This window comes from Lissotriton vulgaris, chromosome 1_1, assembly GCF_964263255.1.
Source record: "Lissotriton vulgaris chromosome 1_1, aLisVul1.2, whole genome shotgun sequence".
Classification (NCBI taxonomy): Eukaryota; Metazoa; Chordata; class Amphibia; order Caudata; family Salamandridae; genus Lissotriton; species Lissotriton vulgaris.
Genome location: NC_141685.1, coordinates 615,297,642 through 615,313,105, shown reverse-complemented (window position 1 = coordinate 615,313,105; position 15,464 = coordinate 615,297,642). Strand labels below are relative to the sequence as shown.

The 15,464-nt window shown below is 48.4% G+C and overlaps 1 protein-coding gene across 1 annotated transcript in view; it reads right to left on the bottom strand.

The window, feature by feature from the left end:
• MIGA1 (mitoguardin 1) overlaps positions 1-15,464 on the bottom strand; it is a 725,941-nt gene that overhangs the window by 674,111 nt on the left and 36,366 nt on the right. The window contains exon 2 of the mRNA XM_086936331.1: positions 13,228-13,399. Within this exon, the coding sequence (XP_086792457.1) occupies positions 13,228-13,329 (102 nt within the window). The 5' untranslated portion in view covers positions 13,330-13,399. The remainder of the gene's footprint in view (positions 1-13,227; positions 13,400-15,464) is intronic.

Genomic DNA, 15,464 nt, shown 5'->3' with positions numbered 1-15,464 from the left:
GAAGGTTTATTACAAATAAACAAATATGCCTCAGCACTATGCAGTAAAGATACAGAACAACAATTATGAAACCCAACCTCCTAAAGAAATTTAAGTGTACCAGTATTAAATATAGAAGCAGTTTAGTCACAGCAATACAAAAGATTAACAACAGGATCTGATGCTCAGATAAGAGTCTCAGATTTTCTTGGCTATGCGTAAGTAAATCTAGAATCACTTAAATTAGAGTCCTGTCTAAGAGGATGGTTTTTGAAACCTAAAGGTTTTTCAAAAATAAGCGAACTGCAGGAAAATAGGATAAAATCTAAGGAAGTACGGGAAAAATTATGTATAGGAAATAAGGGAAAGTGTCAGCATTTCAAAAGACTCGTTTAAGAGTCTTCTTGGATCAGGAAAGTAAGTTCTAGCCTAAACCACACTTAGAAAGAATCAAAGGGAATAAGCACTGAGGTCTAAACCTCTTGAAGACCAAAGGATCTGGCAAGGTTCTGAAAGAGTTCAGAAGGGATCTGCTCTCCAGCAGTGTGAACAGTAGGTTTTTAACACATGAGTCTCCTTAGCAACACCCCTCTGCATGCATCATCAGGGGTTCCATTGATCTTTTCCATTGTCATGTTGTAGACTGCAACATTAACAACATTTCGGACACGGAACATGGTAATGACATTGTCCTTGCGCAACCAGGCCAGGTTACAAAAGATGCTGAATAGGCCTTTCTGTTAACGCTTTGACTCCCCGTGTTCTTTTTTCAAGTTGCCTTCTCAGGCTCTCTCTTTCTATCACTAATACAGTAATGTATATATTCTCAAACAATTAGTCTGAATACCTGCAAGAAAGCCACGTTAGCAGAAAATGGAAAACAGGATTTTATGCAGCACAGAAATGTAGACCTAAAATGCCAACTTAACTTGTTATAGCAAGAGTGCACATTTAATATGCGTGTGAACTTTAAATGACAAGTAAATGTAAAATGTCAGACCATTATGTTCACATTACATGTGGCACACAGTAAACTCTTTAATGTATAAGAACCACATTTTAAGGCACTAAATGAAACATTAGTACACACATTACATAAATCAAATTAGTTGCGAATATAAATGAAATTTCATAATGTGGGCATGGTTTCTACTCAATCATCTAAACTGTAAATATCATTTAATGTATTAAGGCGCATATTATGCAAATGTATTTTGTTTTATAATGAGTACATGTCTACTAAGTAAGGATGGTTTATTCATCAAGTCTTTAAAGGATACCATTTAATACAGTTAAGGCACACAATATGAGTAAATTCACTAATCCTACAGTAAATGCACTCTTGTAATAAATGTCAAGTGCAACCCTTCATTTAATGTGGTTAGACCACACGAGAAACATGTGCTAAGCATGCATTTAAGTTATATAATTGTGACATTTAAGGGTGCAATTTTGCGGTGCACCAAAAAGCTGTGCGTTCAACTCAAGGAACTGAAGGCAGACCGAGAGGCTAGGAGACCCTGGGGTGCCCCGCCTGACTGCAAAATGGTGGCTGTCCCTCCCCTTTTCAGGTACGGTGTGGGGGCAGCCTGAGGGGGAAAAGCAGTAATAGCAGGACCACAGGAATTGTCTCAGCAATCTGTGAATAAGACCTGGATGTGGGGTCCTACAGGGGTTTTAACTCATTGCCTGACCTTAAGATGGCCGCCAGGGAAGACTTTCACCATGAAGAGCTCCGACCTTGGAATTTGTCCCTTCCCACCTCTTCACCTCATTCCTTGTGTTCCTGGTCCACGATTTCCCACCCTCCGCTGTACTCTGACACCGAGTACACCAGTTCACTACCCTGACAGCGGAGTCCGAGCATTATGTTGACGCCCAGTGGAGTTGCTTGCTTCAGCTGTTGAGGAGATCAGCCCTGGTTCATCACCTCAGCCGCCACCTTCCCAGCCGAACACTGGGCACAGTTTCTCCCTGTCTCCCTGTTTCTCCTTTCTCCTCCCCCTCCCATGACGAATGTTTCTGTAACTCTTCCCTTTTCTTTTGGTTACTAAGTTTTGATTGCTTTTAACAAATGTAACATGTTAACCTGTAACTCTGATCCTCATTGTGTAACCTATGTAAAATGTGTAACTTGCAACTCGCTGTTCCTTATGTAAAGCTCTCTTATACCTATGGGTCTAGCCAGCACTATATAAAACTCTAGATAAATAAAGATAAATAAACTCTCATAACTGGAGCAGGGTTGTGGCAGTCCTTATGGCCACTGGGATGTTGTTCCAGATCCTAAGTACACAGATGGCAAAGGATTGTTGCTTTCTTATTTTCTGTTAACACTTTTGTCCCCAGTCTTAGTTGAAGGGTAAATCAGACCCAGTGCATACTCTATTCTGGGCCCTACAGAATGCACCAATGCCAATCAGGGCTAAGTGTGATGTTCAACACCTTTTCAGTCAGAAGCTGCCGGACCACAGGCTCATTTCAGACAGGCTGCTGAGCAAGAAGCAAGACACCTAGGTAGGATATACACATATTGAAGAAAATGCTTGACCCTGCACATTCGGCCCACTTGATAATTACTGATGAGACCCAACAAGGACATGATTTATAAATAGATGTACTGAGCCATACACTAATCAATTTAAACAAAAATACAATGTATGAAGGGAGGGTTAACATATAGGGCAAGCACTACATTACGTCATAGCAAGCCAGTTTTCTACAGCGCCACCTGATCTGAATGCCAAAAGACCGGCCTTCTGGGATACCAAGATTTTTGAAGGCGGTTGCCTGGTTTTTATTTATTTATTTTTAATCAGACCTGGATGCTGGCTTGCTGCCTTGAAAGTAGCAGTATAGCAGTGCCAAATCAGCCAGCCTTACAGCACGCATCATATCTGAACATGTGTTAAGCCTGTGCAGTCGGCCAGTCCTGTCTAAATATACACAGAGCACCGCATCCAGTACAATCACACTTTAGTGTATCTGACAGCACAGGGCCCGATTGGCCAACTACCATTCAGTAAGCCACATGCGAATTGGCTAGTATGCCTCAGGCAGTGGCACCAAGTTCAAAGGCAAGTCTTCCTAGTATGACACCGAGGTTGGTAGGGTGCTGCAGGCTACCAGGATCCTCACATCAGTCATCACCACCTTGCATCCCTCTCCACTAACTAGCGTGGACTGGGCCTGGCCAGTGATGGAGACAGGGAGAGCACACGATGAAAAATGAATTGTCCACAGAATCTCGAATAAAATTATTACCAATATACCAGGTTTTTTAATATAGAAAACAGAAGAAACTGTTGCTAATTATTATGAAATAGTGACATGGTATCTTTACCAATAGATTAGTGCATGTAATGACTTACCAATGGGAAGTCATTTGGCCCAGTGACTGGGAAGTCACAGGGCCAAACTCTTGAAACGGCTTTAACACCTGATCCTAGACATCCCTCGCCGCAGTCACATCGCACCCCACCTGAGAGACCTGCACTGGCTCCCAGTCAACAAGAAGATAATACTTCAAGTTCCTCACCCGCGCACACAAGGCACTCCACAACACCGGACCAGCGTACCTCAACAGATGACTCAGCTTCTACACCCCCATCCACCAGCTCCGCTACGCCGACCTCGCCCTCGCCACAGTCCCGCGCATCCGAAGAGCGACCTCCGGCGCCAAGACCTGGAACACCCTCCCCATCCACCTACGGCAGACCCAAGACCTGCTGACCTTCAGAAGACTCTCAAGACCTGGCTTTTCGAGCAGTAGCAGCACCTCCCACCCCCCAGCGCCTTGAGACCCTCACGGGTAAGTAGTGCGCTTTACAAATGCTAGGATTGATTGATTGAAGAGAGACATTTTCTTGTATGCATTGATTTGTCAAAAGTGCTCATGAAATATTTCATTACAGCTCAACACAGAGGAGTTAAATGCTGTGGGAACGGGTGCAAATATTTTGCGTGGGACGAGCTAGCCAGTCATGGGTGGAAGAAATAACATTTTTTCTTTACCTGTAGTGCCAAAAAAAGATAACAACCCTAGTAACATTCTTTGAATTTAAATGGGAACTCCGGATAGACAGCACTCAAATGCATAATAAATGAGCGAGTATGAGGGATCTACTGATAAGATAGATAATGACTGAGTAAATAGATCTACACCGGCCCAAGCACGACCCTCAGAGGAACACTCGTCTACAGACCACCCGGACCCCGACCACAGTTCAGCGACACCATCGCCGACCTAGTCAGCATCCACGCCCTCGCCTCCACGGACTACATACTCCTCGGGGACCTGAACTTCCACCTCGAGAACAATAACTACGCCAACTCCACAGCCCTGATCGCCAACCTCGGACTCAAACAGCTTGTGATGACACCCACCCACGCCGCTGGACACACGCTGGACCCCATCTTCTCCGCAAGCCCCCACATCTCCTTCAACTACACCACCGAACCCCACTGGACCGAGCACAGATGCGTCCACTTCACCTTCAGGAAACCCACCACACACCACTGCACCCAACAGTTGCCACGCCGCTGCTGGGGCAAGGTCACCAAGGACCAACTGACCACCACCCTCGCCCTGAGACCACCCGCCGACCCCATCGACCCCGACACCGCCGCTACCAACCTCAAACAGTGGATTAACGACTGCGCCAACACCCTCGCCCCTCTCAAGACCTCCACAACCAGCCACACCAACAAGAAAGCCGCCTGGTTCACCGAAGACCTCCGTACCTCCAAGCACACCTGTCGGAAGCTGGAGAAGAAATGGCTCCGTGACCGAACACCAGACAGCCACACAGCCCACACGAACGCCCCCCGCAGACAACACCAACTCATCAGGACCGCCAAGAGGACCGCCTGGACAACAACGCACACCAAAGAGCTCTTCAGCATCGTGAAAGACCTCTCCAACCCCAGCTCCAACACCAACGACATTCGACCATCACAAGACCTGTGCAACTCACTGGCCACCTTCTTTCACCGCAAGATCACCGACATCCACAACAGCTTCAACTCCGACACCCCGCACCCACCGCCAAGACCACCACCCCTGCGACCTCCACCCGCACCAGTCGCCTGACCGCCTGGTCCAACGTCAGCGACGAAGACACGATCAAAACCATGAACTCCATCCACTCCGGATCCCCATCCGACCCTTGCCCTCACCACGTTTTCAACAAAGCCATCACAGCCAATGCGCCCCACCTCCGGAAAACAATCAACATCTCCTTCGAGACAGCAACCTTCCCGGAAATCTGGAAGCACGCCGAGATCAACGCCCTACTGAAGAAACCCAAGGCGGACCCCAAGGACCTCAAGAACTTCCGGCCCATCTCCCGTTCCCGGCGAAAGTCACGGAGAAGATTGTCAACAAACAGCTAACCCGCTACCTCGAAGACAACAACATCCTGGACCCTTCCCAATCCGGTTTCCGCAGCAACCACAGCACTGAGACCGCCCTCATCGCCGCCACCGACATCAGGATCCTGATGGACAAAGGAGAAACAGCCGCCCTCCTCCTCCGGGACCTATCAGCAGCCTTCGACACGGTCTGCCGCGGCACCCTATCAGCACGCCTCCATGATGCCGGAATCCAAGAGAAAGCCCTGGCCTGGACCACATCCTTCCTCTCCGGCAGAACCCGGAGCATCCGCCTCCCACCCTTCTGCTCTAAAACCACTGAGATCATATGCGGCGTCCCACAGGGATCCTCCCTCAGCCCGACACTGTTCAATATCAATATGGCACCCTTCGCCCATGTTGCACGACAACATAACCTCCACATCATCTCCTACGCAGACGACACCCAGCTGATCATATCCCTCACCGAAGACCCCCACACCGCAAAAGCCAACCTCCACAGAGGAATGAAGGCAGTCACCGACTGGATGAAGGACAGCAGGCTGAAGCTAAATTCAGACAAGACGGAGGTCCTCATCCTCGGACCCACCCCATCAGCCTGGGACAACTCCTGGTGGCCCACATCGCTAGGTACAGCCCCGGAACCCACCGACCACGCAAGCAACCTGGGAATCATCCTCGACTCCGCCCTCTCCATGGCCAAGCAAGTCAACGCCGTCTCCGCGTCCTGCTTCAACACCCACCAAATGCCCCGCAGGATCTTCTAATGGATCCCCTCTGACACGAGAAAAACCGTCACCCAGGCCCTCATCACCAGCAGACTTGACTACGGGAACGCCCTCTACTCAGGAACAACCAAGCTCCTGAGACGACTACAACGAATCCAGAACGCCTCAGCACGACTGATCCTCGGCGGCCCCCTGACGCAGCCACATCACACCCCACCTGAGAGGCCTGCACTGGCACCCAGTCAACAAGAGTATCACCTTCAAACTCCTCATCCACGCACACAAAGCCCTTCACAACACCGGACCAGCATACCTCAATGACCGACTCAGCTTCTAGACCCCGACCCGCAGCCTCCGCTCTGCCAACCTTGCCGCCACCACAGTTCCTCATATCCGGAAAACCACCGCCGGCGGCTGATCCTTCTCCTACCTCGCTGCCAAGACATGGAACACTCTCCCTACCAACCTATGACAGACCCAGGACCTGCAGGCGTTCAGAAGACTTCTCAAGACCTGGCTCTTCGATCAGTAGCAGCCCCCCCCCACCCCAGCGCCTTGAGACCCTCACGGGTATGTAGTGCATAATGAATGAGTGAGTGGGTACATAAAAGCTATAGATAGCAAACCGCACTTCACTGCATAATGAATGAGCGAGTGGATAGATAGTAAGTACGGATACACAGAATGCACTTAATTGCATAATGAATGAGCCTGTGGGTACTTGGGAATTACAAATAGACAGCACTCAATTGCATGAGCACTAAGAAAAGACAGCAGACAGCACTCGATTGCACATTGAATGAATGACTGGATGCATAGGATATACACAGATAGAAAGTGCTCAACTGCAGAATGAATGAGTTAGTGAGTACATGGAAGCTCATGGGAACTTTGGATAGACAGCACTCTACTGCATAATGAATAAGCGAGTGAGAACATGGGAGCAAAGGATAGACAACAGAAAACGATAAGAGCGTGGGGACATGGAAGCTACAGATTGACAGCGCTCAATTGCATAATGAAGGACCGAATGAGAACATGTGAACTACATATAGACAGAGAAAAAAACGTAACTGGATAATAAACGAGTACATACATGTAGCATCCTGCTACAAATAACCACAGACACAATTCTTTATAGTACTGGAGCTTTATTCTCTTGCAACCAGCCTCTCTCTTGTCCCTACTCTAACTGCCTCCTCCTCTGTCCGTCCCCTCCTCTTCCTGTCCTCCCCTGGGCTCCACCCACAACCACTAGCCTGCTAACTTCATAACATCTCCCCCTTTTGTAACAAAACAAACAAACATACTGACTTCCCGTCCATTTCTTCAATAAGTCTTTTGGGTGGACGTGTGTCGCGATGAGGTCGTGGCGACCTGGCTCTCGGACTAGTATTGCTCCGTGTCTCATTGACCGGACCAGTGTTCTCGCGACCAACTGAATGTGGTTCTTCCGAACTGGGAGTGTCCATTTCACTCGTCATGGTTCTGGTGGTATCTCGTGACAATTTCTTAAAGTGCGAGATATTTCTCGTGACTCGCCGCTGCTCTGATTCCGCTGTCAGCATAGTTCCTTTCCTCTTCGTGATCAGCAATGGTTCATCCTTGAACAGACAGTCGGTCTTTCTCTGCTGCTCTTGCTTGACGAGAACATGGTCCCCTTCATGTAATGACAGTGACCTCGCTCTTCTCCGGTGATCTGCATATGACTTCATTTTATCTTTATTGCGCTTGTCGGTTGCCATCATTTCTTGATGATCTCGTGCGGATGATGATGCTCGCAAGGCCCCATCCCATGTTGGAATGCGATTCCTCATGGGACGTCCAGCATGAGTGTCGCCGACACTGTCCAGTCGTTGCGTTAGGAGTTGTACGGTAAGCTCGGAGGACCTCATTGAGTGCCACTTGCAAATCTCTTCCTTCCGCGGTAGCATGTTGAAAGGTCTTTTTGAGCGTGGCCATGAATCTTTCGACTGTCCCATTTGCCTGTGGCCAGAGGGGTGTAATCCTACGATGATGAAAATCTAGGTGTTTAGCAAACGCTCCAAAGTCTTGCCCATTGAAAGGGGGCCCATTGTCTGTTTTCACCGTTGTGGGAACTCCCCATGTTGCAAAGACTTCATCAAGTACTTTGAGAGTACTAGAGGCATTTGTAGATGGTACGAAGTATGCAATGGGATATCGAGAATGCTCATCAATAATGGCCAGCACATATTTGCCCAATGACAGGGGTCCATAGAAGTCAATGGCGATCTCTTGCCACACTCCGAGTGGCAGGGTGGTCATGTGCAATGGTGCTGGAGGATCACTTTTGCTGGTGAGCTGACAGAGGTGACAATCCTTCAAGGTGGCTTCCACCAGTTGATCGAGATACGGAAACCATACTCGTTCCCTTAGCGCACGTTTAGTTGGCACAATCCCCCGATGCCCTTCATGTGCAAGAGCAACCACTCCTGTCTCAATTGAGTGGGGATCACGATCCTCTGATCTCGCACTAGTATGCTATCAGTGGTGGCTGACAGTTCACCACATACATGCCGGAAGGCTTGCATTTCTCGTTTAACAATGGGATCAGTATCTTCATTCAGAGGATCATGTCTCCACCGATTGTTTCGAACCCTGCAAAGGACTTTCTGCAGGATGACGTCTTGGGCCGTACTCTCTCGAATGGTATCCATGGGGATAGCTGGAGATAGGGCTTGGTCGGTCACAAAATGTATGTACTCTTCCGCAATGGATGAATTAGAGACTGACGATGCGCGTGGGTGCCGGGACATGTAGTCAGCCGGGTTTTCAGACTTCCCAGGTTTGTGAATAATGGTGAATGTATATTCCTGTAGCCTTAGGCCCCACCTTTCAATCTTCGGGGGCATCTTGGATCGTGGGTTTCCATAAATGGTGACTAGAGCTTGATGGTCTGTGATTAAGGTGAAGTGTTTACCGTATATGAAAACATGAAAATGTTCACATGCCCACACTACGGCAAGGCTCTCTTTCTCGGGCTGCGAGTAGGCCCGTTCCGGGTCAGTCAGGCTACGACTCGCATATGCAATGATACGGCGTTGATCTGAGTCATTCTCATACTGTGCTAGGATGGCTCCAAGCCCAACGGGGCTGGCATCCACAGTTATCTCAGTCTTTCGTTTTGGGTTAAAATATGACAGGTGATCCGCAGATTCCACCGCTCTCTTGGTCTCCTTGAATGATTGCTCGCATTGGGGAGTCCATTCAAATGGTTGACCTTGTTTGGTCAAGATGCGGAGGGGATGACTGATTGTCAGGTAGTCCCTGATATAGTGAGCGCAGTAAGTGGCCATTCCGAGGAACGACCTGAGCTCACTGACATCCTGGGGACTCGGTGTTGTTTAGAGTCACAATTTTGTCAGGATCAGGCTTCATGCCAGCGCCAGAGAAGATATGGCCAAAGAACTTCAGTGTGGCCTGGTGGAATTCGCACTTCTCTTTGTTTAGAGTCAGGTTCGCCTCCAATAAGGCATGGCAGACACGATTGAGTGCGATATCGTGCTCTCGTAGATCGGAACCATACACGAGGATGTCATCGCTATAGTTAAGCGTGTTGGGAATGTTTTGAATGACTTGCCGAATTGCTTCCTGAAATATTTCGGCCGCTGAGGAAACTCCAAAGCTCAGTCTCTTATATCTGAACAACCCCAGATGGGTTGCAAAGGTGGTGATATATCTTGACCCTACATCCAGTTTCAGCTGGTGGTATCCTTTATTTAAATCCAACTTGGAAAACACTGTTGCCCTATTGAGAGCTGAGATCATATCGCTCAGATGTGGTCCCGGATGTCGTTCTCTTTCGATTGCAGTGTTGGGCAGACGCATGTCCACACAGAGTCTGACTTTGTTGGCCGTGCCCTTCTTCGGGACAATTACTACTGGTGATACCCACGGTGTTGGGCCATCGGTGCGCTCAATGATATCTGCAGCTAGCAGATCCTGGAGCTCCTCCTCAACAGCAGTCTGGAGATGGAACGGTACCCGTCGAGGGTGTTGAGCGACAGGTCTGACTTGTTCATTAATATGCAATCGCAATTGACAGTCTTTCAATTTGCCTAATCCTTGAAATAGTCTGGGAAACTGACGGGTTCACATCTTGGTTGTCGCTGACCTTGAAAAGGATTTCCACTAGGTGAAGACGTTCAGCTGTCGGTAAGCTCAGTAGACAGTCTGCCTCTGGGCCCTTGATAACATGGATGACTGCTGATATGGTTGTGTTGTCATGTTTGAGGGTCATCGAGAACTTCCCAAGGCAGGGAAGTGGCTTCTTAGCCATCCACGTGAAGACTCTAACGGGTGCAAATGTCAGAGAAGGCCGCGGACTCATTCTTTCATATTCTGTGACCGGAATATAGTTCAGGGATGCACCGGAGTCTAATACGAACTTTGTGTCATGATTGCCAACTTTGATACCCAGCCGAGGATATTTCTTAAGCTGGTCCGGATCTGCCACTAGGTTCAAGTATTCAATGGTGTATGCTGAGTCTCTGGATGACGGTCTGGATTCCTTGGATGGTGACCTCCGTTCCCACCTGGACCGACGTGACTCTCGGCTAGAGTGTGACGACCCAGAGGACTGCTCAGTCTGGTCTTGGACAGCTCGCGCATGGTGCCTTCGGGTGTCGGGCTGGGATGTCCTTGTGGCACCACTTAGTTTCTCCTTGTTGTAATCCCCACACATCCCTTCGAAGTGATTAGTTCGACCGCAGCTGTCCACATGGGGGTAATCATACCCACATCGGTAACATTTCCTCACTCTCTCAGGTTCTCTCTCTTTCTTCCATGGCTCTCTCCGCTGATATTTTGATTGTTCTTGACGAGAGGACGTGCGTGACCTCCATTGTCTGTCTCTCGAACTCCTTCGACTGTCACTTTTAGCGTGCACACGTCGCACTTGTTCATGACTTCCTTTGTGCCCTGTTTCAATATCAGCTGCATACTCCTCCGCTTGATCATAGACTCGTGTCATCTCCTCTGTCATCTAGTTCATGTACTTTTCTCAAAAGTCGCCTCCTAAGTTGGTCGGAGTAGCATCCATCTATTATTTGGGACTTTATCGCAGCATCTGTTGAGAAATTATCAATTTCACAATGTGTGGCTAGTCTCCGCAGGCGCATCATGATGGCGCTCATGGGTTCATCCTTCCCTTGACGAGCAGAGTGGAACGTATGGCGTTCGTAGTCTACATTCTTTTTGTGAAGAAATCTTTTATTCAATGCGTCACGCACTTTGTCATAAGTATCCGCCTCAGCAGCAGGAAGGTCCTTGATTATTTTAACTATCTCTCGCCCCGCCAGGTTGCGCAGGGCAATCAACTTCTTTTTGTCCACAATCACTTCCGATCCTTCGATGTAATCTTCAAACTCTTCCAGCCATTCTTGCCATCTGGGACCCATGCTTCCCCCAGTGGTCACTTTCAGAGGCTCGGGTGCTCGCAGGTGCGACCCACCTGTAGCCTTGGGACTGGCGTCATTCAGTTGAGGCGGATTACCTTCGTCGTCGGACACCATTTTGCAGTAGGTGTCACCCGCTTCCTATTTGCTTCTACGTAATGTTTGTTTAGACGTTGAGTCCAGTGCTTGTTTGTGTCTTTATCACTCTCACTTGGTCTCACCAATGCTTGTTTCTTTTGCCAATGCTCTTTTATTTTCCAATGCTTGTTTACTTGCCAATGCTTGTTTATTTGCCTATGCTTGTTTATTTGCCTATGCTTCTTTGTTTGCCAATGCTTGTTTGCCTGCCAATGCTTGTTTATTTTCCGGTGCCAATGCTGGTTTCTTTTCCCAGTGCCTGACTTCAAAATGGCCACCACCAGTCATCCACGAGGCTTGCTCTCCTCAGTCACAACTCTTCACCAGGCACTTTCCAGGGACAGCACTCACCAGGATTCGCTTTTCTCTGCTTGCCACGGCCACCAGGTGAGGTTGGGGTGGGCTCCCGCCTTACGCTGCACTCTTCGCGCGCTTCGGCACCGGCGCCATGCCAAATCTCACGCATCGGGCGTGAGGTTTTTCCCGATCACGGGCATTCGAGCCCCGGTTTTCAGGCGCTCAGTCGCGCTCCTCAGCCGGTCCTTCAGGAACAGGTTCCCCCACCTCTGGGCACTTCTTCAGTTCTCTGGGAGCATAGCAGGGTCGGAGTGGGCTCCCGACTCCTGTCTTTACGAGGGTCACTCACTCTGCACACTTCCGGCGTGATTCGCGTTTTAAGCGCGAAGGACTCTTCTTTGGCACCGAGCGTTTCAGCGCTCCTCTCGGCCACTCTTCTCGGTTCCCTCACAGTCTGCAGAGGGGCAGGGTCGCCGGCTGTTGACCTCTTCAGTTTAGGCGGCAGCTCAGTCGTCTTCGACAGCTCGATCTCGACTGCTGCTCGGGACAGGGTGTTTTCACGAGGTGCTGTGGGTTTGTGGGTATTCCTTATCCCATCCTCGTCGCCAGTTGTAGCATCCTGCTACAAATAACCACAGACACAATTCTTTATAGTACCGGAGCTTTATTCTCTTGCAACCAGCCTCTCTCCTGTCCCTACTCTAACTGCCTCCTCCTCTGTCCGTCCCCTCCTCTTCCTGTCCTCCCCTGGGCTCCACCCACAACCACTAGCCTGCTAACTTCATAACATCACACGGGAACTAAAGACAGCACTCAACTGCATAACAAGTAGGTGGATGGGTTCTAGGGCTAAACAGCAGCCAGCCAGCATTACACCGCATAACTAATGAGTAAGTAGTACATAGGAAGCGGCCGCTCCCCTTGCACCCTGCCCGACTGCCACTGCGCTTTGCAGAGACTGATATTGGTATTGGTATTGTAGCGCTATACGCCTGCCTGTCCATCCACCTCCGCCTTACCCAAAACCACCTAGCCTTCAGAAAACAGCTTAAAACCTGGATGTTTGATAAGCAAACCCCCCCCCCCCCCCCCATCTCCTCCTCAAGCGCCTTGAGACCCCCTGGGTATGTAGTGCGCTATATAAATTTCTTGACTTGACTTGACTACATTTGTCAAGTGCCTCCCCCTTTGTGCTGTTGAAGAAGCTGTGTTTGTGCAAATAAACTGTTGTTGCACACCTACAAAGCATTTCAAAGCAATTACCTCACTAGGATGCGTCAGTCATATAAGCATACCTGGCTAGCCGAGTGATACCACGAAAGAGGGAAGTCCCAGGCTCGCCAAACCGCCGCCTTCAAAGAGGAGGACTGAGCCTCGCAAACTGCGTCATCTGACATGACGGTTTATGCCATGTCCTTCTCACAGAGAAACTCCCGGCCGCCCAGCACACACCGGCCCTTCAAAGACCTAAGGAGGGAAATATACTACGTTATTTACTGGATGAACACTGCCACGTGACATTCTGGCAGAAAAAATACATGTCATAAAGTAGGGCTCCACACTACATAAAAACTCTAAAAGAAAGCGCGAGGATCTGTATAGTTTGATTTAAGTGCTCTTTGGAATTTAATATCAGCATTGTTCGTCAATATCGGGCAAACACAAAAATCGCCATTTTATCCTATTGAGCACGCAATAGGTTTCACTATTTAGCACCAGTCGCATTTATCATTTTGAAAATATCGTCGAAGTTCAGGATGGATAGATGGAAGGGTCAAATTCTACCCTTACGGCCTTTGCATACTGTTGTCAAGAAAAACAAGATTTGCAATGCAACAGGGCTCGCATTTACGAGAATTTGAGCTATTGGCATTGTAAATGACAATGCCAATAGCTTAAACTCTGGCAAATGTGAAACCTATTGCATTGAAAATGCTATTTTTGTAAACGCGCCCTAGGCCATGCTTTCACTTAAATGGCAGCTGCGCCCCTTTCTTTAGAGTTAGACCCATCTCGTCTAAAGCAAGGGGCATGGCCGCCATTAAAGTGAACGCACAATATGGGGCATTTTTACAACAGCAACAATAAAAAAGCATCTGTTTCTCAACTTGACAAACAATTGCTTTTTTATATAAAAGTGCCCCATGCCGCAGTTTCACTGTAATAGCTACAGTGCAGCTTTCTTTAGACTAGCCGGGTCTAAAGAAAGGGGCGTGGTTGACATTACAGGGAAAGCGCTGTTTGGGGCACTTGTAAACAAAAAAGTGAACAAATAGTAAGAAGAAAAAAAAATGCGGGGGCGTCCAGTCTGCAAACAAAAAACTAAGGGCACTGCCACCACTGTATCAGTGTGGCGTGCCGAGCTATGAAAAAAAAATTACACATTGGGGGAAGAGCGTGTCCTGCCTGCAACAGCAGGCAGAAGAAAACCATTTAACCAAATAGTGCTCGGATGCTGTAATTAAAGCCTACCGAGCAACAAAAGTGTAACAGGGGGTGTCCTGAAGGGAGGTTACAAAATGAGACAAGGGGTACTAAAGAGGAACTACTAAGTCTATTGACCAATTAATAGCCACAGTCTACAAAGGACAATGGCACAAGCCAATGAAAAATATGGGCAGAGAGTGGGTGGAGCTTCAAGTCCATACCACAGGATGCCTCGCAGAGCAGCGCATGAGCCGCCCAGGCTCGACCTAAAAACATTAGGAGGGCCCATTCCACGAGCCATGCAATCCTGGATGTAAACCCGGAAACTGCCAGTTTATACACCAAACTCAGGGTCTAATTCACAAAGGTAAACTTGCACTTTTATGTAAATGTACAATTTTTTGCGACCCACAAAGCAATTTACGAACAGTTTCTTACGGATTGCCTGTCTTTTTATGTGCAGAGTCTCCATCACGACTGTAGAGACTCTACAGTCGTAAAGATACTACCCGTAAAATTCCTTTGTGAATTACAAAAAATCGTAAACTTACACACAGTGCTTAATTTGAGCAGGTGCTTTCAGGTGCTCAGCACTGGCACTTCTTTCACAGGGCCGGGGCTACAATTTCTGACCCTGCAGGTGGTGGTCTCAATATTAATTGTTCAAATTCAAAATAAAAAAAAACATACATTGCAGAATACGCCTGTCCAGGCAGGCATGATTGTGTTTCACCACGTTAGTGATGATGTCATCACACCGATCACAAATCCAAGAAGTCATCGACAAACTATGTCTTGCATTCTATATCCCAGAGTCTGCTGCACCTTGCCAATGCCTCAGCCTAAACCTCCCATTGGATAATTGTAGCTGGGGGCTGGCTCATGACACAGTTAAGGCAAGGAAGCTGCGATAGCGCATTTGGAACTTGGGAGTGAGGGCTCTTGAGGAAGAATAAATTAAAGTAAGTGTGGACTTTAAACTTGCTGTGTAGCCAGAGTAGCATATCCTGCAGTCCCTACATTGCTGCTATTCTCAACGTGCTCGAAGCGGCTGTGGCCAAACACAACTTTTGTGCGCCATGGCGTCACCTGTAGAATCTGTGCG